This window comes from Rhinolophus sinicus, chromosome 4, assembly GCF_057876585.1.
Source record: "Rhinolophus sinicus isolate RSI-liver-muscle chromosome 4, RSI-T2T, whole genome shotgun sequence".
In the NCBI taxonomy this organism is placed as follows: Eukaryota; Metazoa; Chordata; class Mammalia; order Chiroptera; family Rhinolophidae; genus Rhinolophus; species Rhinolophus sinicus.
The window spans coordinates 81,005,688-81,018,362 of record NC_142504.1 but is presented as its reverse complement, the minus strand read 5'-3'; the positions used below and the strand labels follow the sequence as shown (position 1 = coordinate 81,018,362).

The following is a 12,675-nucleotide window of genomic DNA, read 5'->3' as shown; positions in this document are numbered from 1 at the left end:
TGTTAGCCATCTGAATGTCTTCTTTGGAAAAATGTCTATTCAAATCTCCTGCCCATTTTAAAATCAGATTGGGTTTTTGCGATGGAGTCATATGCGATTTTTATATATTTTGGATAATAACCCCTTATCAGATATATGATTTGCAAATATTTTCTCCTATTTCATAGGTTGATTTTTTATTTTGTTGGTGGTTTCCTTTGCTGTGTAGAAGCTTTTTAGTTTGATGTCACCTCCATTATTTAATTTTGCTTGTTGTCTTTGCTTTTGGTGTCAGATCCCAAAAATTCATCTCTAACACCTATGTCAAAGAGTTTACCACCTATGTTTTCATTTCTACTATATCAAAATTTAAATACCTTTTGACCTAACTATACAATTTACCAATAAATTCCTTACAGCTTCATGATTTCATGTTGTTCCTTTTTTGTGTGCTCATCATGTTTTCTCTACTTTACCTCTGTACCTAGCATATTGTCCAGAATAGGAGTGCATTAAAAAATCATTATAGATCAAAAGGGTGAGTTTTGCTAAAGTCAAAACATATCCAGGCTGGGGGATGAGCTGAAATTTTTTTGGCCTGAAGACTGTAGCTATTGAGACCTCATCCATTCTTTTTTACTTAACCAATATTTTTTGAGTGGTTCAAGTTACATATTTAAGGTCATAAAATTGGAGAATTTAATTGAATACCCCAAATATTTTTGTAGATAAGGAAAAGAAGACAGCATTAATACATCTATCTCTTGGGCTGAATTAAATTTCGTTTGACTGTAGATTGTTAGCTCAATCTCAAATTATGTAACTGTGATTGAACCATCACTCTCTCCCCTTCAAACATCCTAGAATGAGCTAAGAAATAAATAATCAGCAATTTAATTTTTCAACTCATAGCCATAAAATGTATGTAGGTACTTTTCCGCCTCTCTCACACAGGTTTGTGTGTGTACACACACATACCTGCATGCTCACAATCCACAATCCACACATACACACTCAAGCACGTGCACCACAGCTATCGTTGAAAAATGGATAACTGCAGCTCCAGAGGGAAATTTTCTGATGGTGGTAAAGAATTAAATCATTCATTATGATGCCAATAATTGTTATTACTATTGTCATTATTATCTAAAGTCCAGATTTGGTGCTTGGCTTTTTCTGCAGTAAAGTTATAAATAATTAATATCAATTTAAAAAATATCAAAAGATCAAGGAAGTACGTATATATGACACCTAAAGATTCTTGTTTCTAGATAGCTCTCAGTGGGGGATAAACAACAACTGATAGCCCCCTTTGGGACCAAGTGGCAAGATAGCATGTCTGTACTATATATATATATATATATATATATATATATATATATATATATATATATATATATATATTAGTATATGTTCTTATTAGCCATCTGTCATCAACAAAGACTGATTTCAACGAACAGTTTATATAAAACTCATTTTGTAGACAAAGAAACTGAGGCTTGACAGAGAATGAAGTATCAGCACAGAGAGAGAGGATCCTGAGCGCCCATAATTCACTTAGCCCCTAGGATCCCGCACTTCTCATCCTTTTTCTTCTCAGTGTTTCAGGGCATTGTTCCTTCAGTTTGCACTAAGTTGGTTGGAGGTAGGCACCATAGGTTTGATTGATACAGCAATTTGCATCTCAAGGCATCGCTCGATAAATACAGTGCAATGAAAGGCTACTCTCTCACAAGCCAATTTCCCCCTCTGGGCTGACTTTAGAAGCTCATTGATGTCACTTCCTTCCTCAGTCAGCAAGTGAATTTTCTTTAATTCTCAAGACCAGCTGTCCATGCTGTCAACAGAAAGTTATTAAAATTCCTTTAAAGTGAATAAAAATAGCCTAAAAGCAAATGTACTTGGAAACAGGAAAGAATCAGTATGCAAAGTCCACAAACCTCTGAGCAAAATAATGTTGATCCAACCAGAGATTTGAAACATTGTATATTCAAGATGCTAAAAAAAAATAATTAAAAGATGCTAAACCACATACTTCTTAATCTTTTATTAGCAATGCCTTATGCAGTTAAAATTTATCCCCTAAATTCCATTCCTCGTTTTCAAGTATGATTTGAATAAATTTGGGGATGACTTAGATTTTTCCTGCAGTGGGATTCCCTCCTTTTTTCTTGCATCAGCCAGGGAACGTTTATATCTCTACCAGGCTAAGACTATCCATAAGCAAGAGAAAAATATTATCATTAGCAGTAATCATAACCATTAGGGCCACAAAGTCATTATATAATTATGTATTTTAATTTATGAGAGTTTTAAGAGCTCAAGGGAGGAGATCATTTTTCTCATATTTAAATAGCTGTAACTCACAGAAATGGTCTATCTGGCTCCTGAGTCCCCACGATGAACCAATTGTCTGACTTCAGTAACTGGAAAACTGCTTGTTGCCTTCTCAATCAGCCCTTGCCTTATCCCTCAATCCCCCAGCACGGCTTGTACCTTGTTCCTTGAGTTGTATACGAGCTGGTACCTAAGTCCCTCCAAAATATGGATATATTCCCCACTACTTATATCACCAACAGTCACCCACTTCTTCCTTATTTGGACAGGTGCCACGAATTCTGGGCTCACTCTGACCTTTTGCCAAGAAAAATTGCATCTGGTTTGTCTTGTCATTCCAAGATGTAGCCCAGGTTTGTGTCTTAGGTTTCTACTTACAACTGAGGCTCTCGGGTTATGCCTGCCCCGCTGCTGTCTTGCCTGCAACCACCTCAGGCCCCTAATTACAGATAATACACAATGCAATTAAAAAGAAGCCTACATATATATTCATTGTGGCTGTGCTAAGCAACCTTATTTTACTAAATAGTAGTTTAGCGTAAGAAAAGGGTAGAAATTTGGGTAAATTCACACTAAAAGCACAATTAAAATAGTACTGATCTTCAGGGAAAGTGTAAAACATGATGTTATAAGTTATCTAGAATTAACTCTCGGTCTTCCACTTCAATTCCCACAATTTTGAACACTGATTGTGTTCCTAATACAGAACTGGGATACCACAGACGTTGACCGAATAAAATAGAAGGTGAAAAAAGACCTTTGACATAATCACTGTTACTGGGACACTAAAATTCTTGGCAAATCAATTGGGAACTAATATAAAAAGGACTGCTAGCACAAAACCAACTGTTTCATATGGTCCGGAATTAATCAGTAGTCAAGTTCATGCCCTAATATGGTCCATCTAATGATTTTTAACCCATGAAGCTTTTCCTTTTACTAGGGAGCCAGAGCCAAAACCAGCTAACTTAAAATGTGAGGGTGAGAAGGAAGTAGATGTGGCTATAAAAGGAAGTTGTGAGGGATCCTTGTGGCAATGGAAATGCTCTCTCTTGACTGTGGCAATGTCAAGTATCCTGGTAGTGATACCGTGCTATACACTTTCCATATATTACCGTTGGGAGAAACTGGGTACACAGGATTTGTCTGTGTTAGTTCTTACAAATGCACGTGACTGCACAATTATCTTAATGAAAATTTTAAAAGGATGTGTTTAATAAAATGTATATCTCACACCAAGATGCTCACAAGCAATGCCACAAAATTTCTCCTTTCCTCTCTTTCCTGGTGGTTTGTTGGGTATTTATTATTACTAAGGATTATTTTCCTTCTATTTAAGACATACATGACATTGATCACTTTCAGGCTATTATTGCAATGATTAAGGTTTATTATTTTAGAGTCCTTATTATTTTTCCCCATGTTGTCTTCATACATTACTCTGATTTGTTTCTTTCCTGGTCAAGATACCATTTATAGAACTGTTGGCTTATACTTTAGTTAATCTCTGGCAGTACTATTATAACAAGGCATTACCATGTTTTTATCGTATTCACAGGTAAGAGAACAGTTTTTAAAAGTAGCACTTCTGCCATCGGCCCCTTTAAATCTCCTTGTCTAGTCAGTCCTCAAGGTTGCATGAGCTCAGGGGTAGTATTATACTTGAACAGGTTGTCATTGTTTGGAAACCTTTGATTGGACATTGTTCAAATTTTTCTTCGGTCCTTTTCAACTCTTCAGCATTTCTCTGCCAGAGTTTAATACATTCTTCTGGTATCACCGGATTTCCATTTCGTTTTCTGTTATCTTTGTCTAGTGTGGTTTATTTAGGTTTTGATTTTTTTTAATTCCAATTATTGGACCAATTTTAGATGTTCATATTTTGATGCAAATCTTTGCTTAGAGAACCCATGACTGCTATTGGACTTTTAAGTGAGAACAACACAAAGCCAATACTGTATTTTCTTCATTTGTATACTTTAATATTAAATTTATTTTTGCTTTCTCTTTCAGTGACTAGAGAGAAAATCCAGGAACATAACACTGACCAGGTATTTCTTCACTTCTCATAAACTGTAATATAGAATTCTGCTTTAAATGTTAATAATTAAGCACTTTATATATAAAAAATATAAAAAGGGCATTGCTGGTTATTGGGTATGAGCAATATACAAATCATTGTTTCTGAGAACATATAAATTGGTCATATGTGGATGATCATGCTTTTTCCATGCCTCCCCCACGTCAATCTTCCCTCCACACCATCTTCCCCAAGAATGGGAAACAGTGGAGAGTGAGACTGCCAGGTCTGGCGTGTACACATCCCTCTGAGCAGATCCTGACCTCTGCTTTGATACCATCATGGCTGCAAATAGATACTTTTATCGACTTCTCCTTTAACTAAGGTGACTCTCCTCTGTGATTTTCCCAAGTTTTACTTTGCCCAGTCACTCCCTCCCAAACAGTTAAGAGCTGAACTCCTAGCAGTGGAAATGTACAAGTTGACTATCCATTCTGGTCTGTGATACCTACCCACAGTTAGCCAATGCCTTCCTGTCTGCTTCACTATTTTCTTAGCCAGTCTTTTACTGATTTATTTTTTATATTTACTGGTAGCTGGAGTCACTCTGTATAACTGTTTAAGGGGCTTGAGACATGCAGCCACACACACAAACCAAGGATGGCCTGCACCAAACCCTGTCTTGTCCCACCCCACCTTCTCCTTCCATAGGCCAGTCCTGCGGCAGTTTCTCCGAATGCTTCCTGTGAGACTAGACTCAGAGAATGCAAACACTGGCCTATGGCAAATATGCTCAGCTTTCACTCACAGACACAAATCTCCACGTCTTTTTATTGTTGTTGCTCTCTTCTGGCATAAATTATAACTCACCCTTGCCAAGGAGAAGCGTGGTAAATCTACATTTACACCAGTCAAGGGAACATTTTTCAAAATCTTCTCCTAATGGGCTTCAAAATAAGTTCCAATTCTAGTCCCATTGTCATTCCACCCAAATTAAGTTGTAGCTTTAACTAATCTGTGCCAGATGCCCTGTAACTCATCAAGCTTTAAAAAATGTTAAGTAATTTGGCTAATACACTATACTGCACATTCACTAGGCAAAATCTGATGTTTAGCGGGTATCATTTTGCTTTTGAATATGATTATAAATATTGACTCGAAGTATCAGCCATCTTAATACTTGAAAATGCTGTCATTGTGCAGTGGCAAAATCAGTTAGCCATTTCAAATAGTTTATTTGCCTTTTGAACTTAGTTTCTTTGTCATTGTATTTTCAATTATTTGTGTATACTCAAGTGGTTTGGGACGGCTGAACAACAGTTACCCAGTAAAGTTTATTGCTACCATTATTATTTATTTAAGTCACATAGGGAATACTTTTCCGTGTAAAAAGAACTGTGTTCCTTATTAACTTAACAAGTTAAAAGCCATTGGTCAAGAAATATATTAAGACTACTTCTTAGGGGCATATTTTCATTTCCTGTATTTTCCTTTTTTTTAACATTTGGCTGAACTATAACATAGAATATGTGGACACCAAAATAGAACATCAAATATTTACTCATAATCTTAAACATTGATTTGATGCCAGATAAAATCATAATGGTTTCCAGTCCCAATAAGAAGCTGAAATTCTTTGGACTTTAACATGAGAAGTTATGGTCTTAAGTACATAAGTTACACAGTCATTCTCAGGACAGATACCATAGTTTTTGTGATTCAGTCAGTGTCTGCCAGCTGGTATTTCTAATTCTACAATAGAATTTCATAGAATTTCTATTCTTTCTTCTCCTGAGGAGGGAAGTATTCCCCACTTTCAAGAATGCACCAGCATCCCTGAAGTGGTCTCCCTAATAAGACAAGTGTCAGAGGGGTAGTAGATTGGGGTGGGGGCTTATCACTTTGTGAGGGGTATAAATGATAAATGTCTAACTATTACAGTGTTTTGTACACATGAAACTAATAAAAAAAGAATGCACTAGCAATACAATTCAAAGAGGCATCTTATACCTCTAACTTGTCTAAATTTTGGCAAAGAGCCAAGAAATGAAGTCACCCCTCCTTTCTTTAAATTACTTTATCACCAAAAGAATTTGGCCCTTAAAGAACATTTTGAAAACTCACTTCAGATAATCAATACAGTGTTCATGATCAAACAGGAATGTAAAACAGAACACTGTTGAGCGTTAATCTTGCCCTTAAATCCCTCACACTAGGCACTATAGATTGTGTAATTAAATTGAAATTGAAAATCGAGTCCTCCCCCATCCTTTCATTAGCCAGGCTATGAGTTCCACACCAATGTGAGAAATCAGGGCTGGCGTGGAGGGAAAGCTCTAGCCTACTGGCCAATATCCAGAATGCATTTTTAGCCCACAGCTATTTTACCACACCTGAGCTCTGAGAACAAACAACTGTTAGAGTTCTCGGGAGTGAACGCTGGATTCTTTCCTGTGTAATTCACTGGGGAAATTAGTATGCTTTTTAAAAGTAACTTGTAAACACAGCTTGTTTACGAGAGGAGGACAAAAATGAACAGTGAACCACTTGGCAGCCGACGTCTCACAATGGGATGAATGCATGACCCATTTTTTTCAGCTCTCTCTTTGGCAGTTCAATCCTGCAACAATTTTCTGTCTGAAAAATGTTCCTTGTGAAGGAGAAATCTCCTGTAAGTTTCCTGAATAATTTTTACTATGGTAGATTAAAGATAGTAGCTTAAAATACTACTAAAAATACCTTCGAAACCAAATTAAAATATGGGAAAACCGAATGTAAAGACTTAACTTTTGGAAACTGCCTTATTATATAGTAGACGATTAGAACCTGTAGGAAATAAATACCTTCTGTTTATGCCTTTTGTATAGTAGATCATTGAAGCCCATAGTGAATGAATACCGCTAGGTGACAGAGGGACACGCACTACGAGGCTCTGTTACATGTGGAGAAGATGTGCAATTTACAGAGAACATTCACAACAATGGCGCTGGCTATGACAAAAGCTTCCCTTCACTGACTGCCCAGTTCAGAGACAGCCAACACCATGGATGCTGTTATAGCTTACTTTTTTTTTTTTCCTAGGGCTGCTGTAACAAACAATCACTAACTGGGTGCTTTCGAACAACACAAATGTATTATCTCACAGTTCTGAAGGCTAGATGTTCAAAATCAAGGTGTCAGAAAGACCATGCTCTCCTTGAAACCTCTAGGGGAAGGTCCTTTCTTGCCTGTCTCCTAGCTTCTGATGACAGCTGGAAAACCTTGGCGCTCCTTGGCTTGTAGATGTATCACTTCCATCTCTGCCTCCAGCATCACATGGCTGTCCTCCCGGTGTGTCTCTTCTTTTCTTATAGGGACACCAGCCATATGGGCTTAGGGCCCACCCTAATGATGTCATCTTAACTTGATTACATCTGAAAAGTACCTATTTCCTAGTGAGGTCACATTTACAGGTACTAGGAGGTAAGACTTCAACGTACCCGTTTGGGAGACATAGCCCATAACAAGCCAGACACTTCAGAGTCAGCGTCTCCATCCACTCCATCTACCCCATCTCCCCCTCTGACCACTGAGCATTTTGTTTTGCTTTTTTTAATTAAGGTTATTGGGCTGACATTGGTTAGTAACATTATATAAGTTGTAAGTGTATAATTCTGTAACACATTGTCTATATATCGGTCCTGTATAACACTATTCCACTTTCTCTGCATGTACAAAATTTACTCATATTCCAAAACCTAACCCAAATAGCTTTTTCATAAAATTTTTCTCCTCCTATAACTAAGAATAATCTTTCCCTCTTCTATGCTCCTATATTATTTTTCTGCCCCTTTGCTATATAGACCCTTGCACTTTTTACTCTATAGTCTAATTATTTATATACCTTTATGATTTTGTAACTAGATAGTATCATCCTAAAGAGAACAAATCATGTTTGGTTCACTTCTGTGTCCACTATTAGACCTTGTACATCAAAAGCACCCACCTAATTTCTGGTCAAATGTAAATTCTTCAGCTCACTAAATTATTACCCTAGTAGCGAAAGGAACTGCAAAATGTAGGCAATCTACTCCCCGTCCCCTGGACTGCTCAAACCTGGTGTGTCATTTGTTCTTAGAAGACAGGAACCAGGTGTTGTCCTTTGCCCTCCAGGTAAAGAATTCAAACCAGAAACAGAAGGGACAAGCTAAGACTGCACATGGTCTCTATAAATAATAGTCACACAGTCGGGGAATGAAAGAATCAAGGGGCAGGGAGATTCACACCTTTATTTCACTTGTGTGTCCACATTCCATAATTGCCTATAGAATGTTAAACAGATTGCTTGGATCAAGACTTGGGCACCTGACTGTTTTCTCAAATGTAAGCATGGCAATGCCATTCACTGTTGCCTTTTCAGTGTAGCGTGAACTTTACAACTTCTAAATTTAAAGTGGGATTGCATTACCTTGCACTATTCTTATAAAAATGCCCATGCACTCAAGGAGACAACTTTGACTTAAAGAATGTTTCTCTAGGCATGTCCAGCATTAATGGAACTAGTAAAGGTTCTAGCCCCCTAATTCTCTTTTAAGATTACCTTCTAGAATTGAAAGTTGTGTTTTCAAAAAGCTATCCAACTTATGAGTCTTCCTTTAAATGCTTGAAAGTAAGGCTAACAGGATCAAAAAATGGCGGCACTAATGGTGGTTAACAAAGAAGGATTTATAAAGATGGTATTTATTAAAGGTCAGATGGCTTCATATGTGGAAAATACTTAGGTGTAAATGTCAAAGGCTCACCTCTTTAATGGGAAGCTGAGAAAGTTATAATATTGTGTAAAGGTATCTGTGGAAACAGACAATGGTCTGTGGAACTGTATTGCCATGGCAAAGGGAGGAGGAGAAAACGGCCTTGGCTATTTTAAAAGCATGAACATCAAAAAGAAAGTAATGGTTGGAATAAAGAAAAATGTTTATTAGCAACACTGCAAGATCTATCAGCAATCAAATATGCAGATAATTCTCACTGAAGTACTCAGAATGCTTCTGAACAATTACAACCAATGGTTGTGCTAGTTACTCAATGTGCCATCTCATTTATTTGTCACAACAATTCTATGAGGGTGCATATTTTAATCCTTTTTTATACAGGTGGAAACTTGGGCTTGAAAGGTTTAGTAATTTTTCAGATCCTGCTGTGCTTAGCACTAAAGTAATAATCATAACGGATAGCATTGTTATTAAGTGCTTAATGAGCTTTCTGGGTATGGGCACTATGCTAAATTTTACATAAAATTATCTCATTTAAACCTCACCACGGCAACCCTATGAGGTAGGTACAAATCAAGGGAATGTCAAAGTGAGTGAGTTTAAGTGGCTTGCCTAAGATCACACACAAGAATGGAAGCAGGCAATCCAACTCGACAGTGTAAGGACCAGCTACTGTTCTATGCTGCTTTAACCTTTATGTATAAGCACACAGCTGGTGAGTGGCAGAGCTGGAATCTAAATCCAGATGCATCTCATTCTGAAATCCTTTCTCTTCACTATTGCGTTATGTCACTACTTGTTCTGGAAGTTGTTCTATTAATTAAAAGCTCCCACTGTGACCACCCTAATCAGCTCTCTAATTTTGACCCCAACACTGAAGCAATTGGTTATGAGGCTCTAGAATATTTATGATGTGATAGTTTTGTTTTGTTTTGTTTCAGAGTTTTAACAATCAAGATGAGCATACACTCACTCTGGGTTCCTGTTGAGCATTAAATTACTTTTTTAATTAAATGAAAAATCAAGTGAATCTGATCTAAAAGAAAAACGATTTGTCACCTTGAAAAGAGATAAAAAAAACTGTAGAGAAAAAAAAAATACATATATATATATATATATATATATATATATATATATATATATATATATATATATATATATTGGGATAATCTGTTGCCCATTGGCAATTTTCCTCGGCAGAACCCAGACAGAACTACCATGTTTCCCCGAAAATAAGAACTAACTGGAAATAAGCTCTAGCATGATTTTTCAGGATGACACCCCCTGAACATAAGCCTTAATGAGTCTTTTGGAGCAAACTTTAGTATAAGACCCGGTCTTATTTTCAGGGAAACATAGTAGCAGCAACATAAAATAAGAATTGAAGTAGAAATCTTCACCAACTATAAAATGCTCTCTTGTTCTTTTATTTTCCAGAAAATTACCTTACTTCTAAAAAGTCTTTTGTAAGTTCTTCACTATAAGTAATAACAGTGTCATTATATATGTACTCATGTGAGAAAATAGGGAATATGGAAACTCTGTGCTGAAAATATAGCATCTATTAAAAAGCATAAAAGTGGGTAACTTACCATCTAGTGTAAAAGAATCTCAGCACCGAAGATGCCATAACCCAAGAGGCCCATGAAATCTATTCCACAAATGACTTCTAGTCAATCTGTTTCTCTTCTTTTTCCTCCTCTGAGTTTTTCTAATCATATCCCTCCCTACTTTCTAGCATCTGTACCTTAAGATAAGTAACTAGGTAACTGAAATCTTCCAGCTTAGCAGATTTCATTAGCAAAATGTTAACACTGTCATTCGAGATTTTTCTCTCAACACCTAGCTACAAACCATAGTAAACAAGTTATACTAGCCAGGAAGACACTTGGTAGAGACCTTTCAGCCTTTGGTAACTCAAACACCACTTTCATGTGGAAAGTCTTTCTTTCACATCTTTGGTTAAACTATAATCAAAATGGGCCAAAGAGCCAATTTGTCATCACATTTGAATGTACATTCTGAAATACTGTATTTCACTTGTCACTATTTTACCCAAGTTATTCTTTCTCTTCATGATAAATAACTAAATAAAAGGCTCAAGTAAACACTTGGTATCTTCTGAAATTGTGTGAAAAAAAGCCCTTGAGTTATCATCATGTTGAATAAAAGTTATTGTTGACACACACCAAAAAAATGTGCTTTAAGATGTAGTGACCAAGGGATCAGAAATAGTTTTATAATATATACCTATCATTGCTTAAATTAAGATATATTCGACATAACGATGCTAAAATGGCTATTTCCTTTATATTTACAACTCAAAGCACTTTTTTTTAATTTTTATCAGTTTGAATTTCACTATTTCCAACATGTGGCCACAACACATATTTCTAAAAGCCCCAAAAGAAAAAAATAAAAATAGTGATCATTAATGCTAGGGCAATTCCATAGAAACTGTGCTTTATATATGGTTCAGACCTCTTAGGGTGGACCCCTGGGTATCCATCAAGGGACTTTCCTGTTACTGTGTGTAGACTTTGTGTGTATCTGCATTTTGCTGAGAAAATGTTCCTGCATTTTGCTGAGAAAATCTCAAGACTGAAAGAAAGTGCCCTAGACTGTTAGTGCCCTCCCTCTCATTAGAGAGAGAAAATTGTCACACTTATCTCTTTTATTATGCAAAAATTAAAACCAATTTTATTTAAACTTTATTTTGTAAAGTAGCAGTAATCAGAGAACAAATTTCTGGGAAGAAAAAGATATACAAACAAGTAGTAAAAACTCAGAGTACCAGTAACGATCCCAGTGAAAGCTACCTCATCTTTATTATCCTTAATGTGGAAAAAGTTATTATCTTCAGAAATGTTACGTTACATTCTGTGGTCGATCCTCAAACAAGGATGGAATAAACAAGATTTTTCAGTGTTTCATCACTGGTATGTGCCTTGCTTAAAATGTATTAAAGGGAATATTTTCATCATACCATTACTGGATAATTTAATTAGGCCAATGTTCTGTGGCTGTAAGAACAATGTAATTTACTATGTTGAATGATTAGCCAATCAGATTTCTCTCATTTTCTAAGGGAATGGATTGACTAAAATGTGACCATAAACAAAATAGATTTTATTAGGCATAATCTACTTTTAAACAAATGAAATTAATTCTTTGCCTGACCTAAAGCTTTGAAAATGAAAGCCCAAAATTAAACACATGCTTCCAATTTTGGTTCTGTTACTAAGATGACACTTAATATAAAAGTTACAATTTAACTTCCCCTCAAGTATTCCATACTTGAGACTAAATGACTCTTAGAAATATGTTCATCAACAGATGGGAGCCACTTATGGCCTCATAAACTCCAAAGCAAGTGAAATTATCTCAGCAAAATAGAAAGATTACAAGAAAGCCTCATCTGGTTATTTCAGAGATGATTAATGCATTGCATATTGGTTCAATGGTTCTATGAATATTGACAGATAATCACCCTTCTTCATATAAGAGAAATACTGAAGAGACAAATGCTAGTGGTATATGTTTTTAATCAATCAATAAGCAATTTCAACACATGCCCTGTGTTTAGAG

The 12,675-nt window shown here is 36.2% G+C and overlaps 1 protein-coding gene across 4 annotated transcripts in view; it reads left to right on the top strand.

Moving 5' to 3' along the window:
- The window catches only part of CHST9 (carbohydrate sulfotransferase 9), a 248,140-nt gene that overhangs the window by 208,488 nt on the left and 26,977 nt on the right, over window positions 1-12,675 (top strand). For all 4 annotated transcript variants that reach the window (XM_074340204.2, XM_074340202.2, XM_074340203.2 and 1 more), the window contains one exon: window positions 4,330-4,367. In XM_074340204.2, the coding sequence (XP_074196305.2) occupies window positions 4,330-4,367 (38 nt within the window). The remainder of the gene's footprint in view (window positions 1-4,329; window positions 4,368-12,675) is intronic.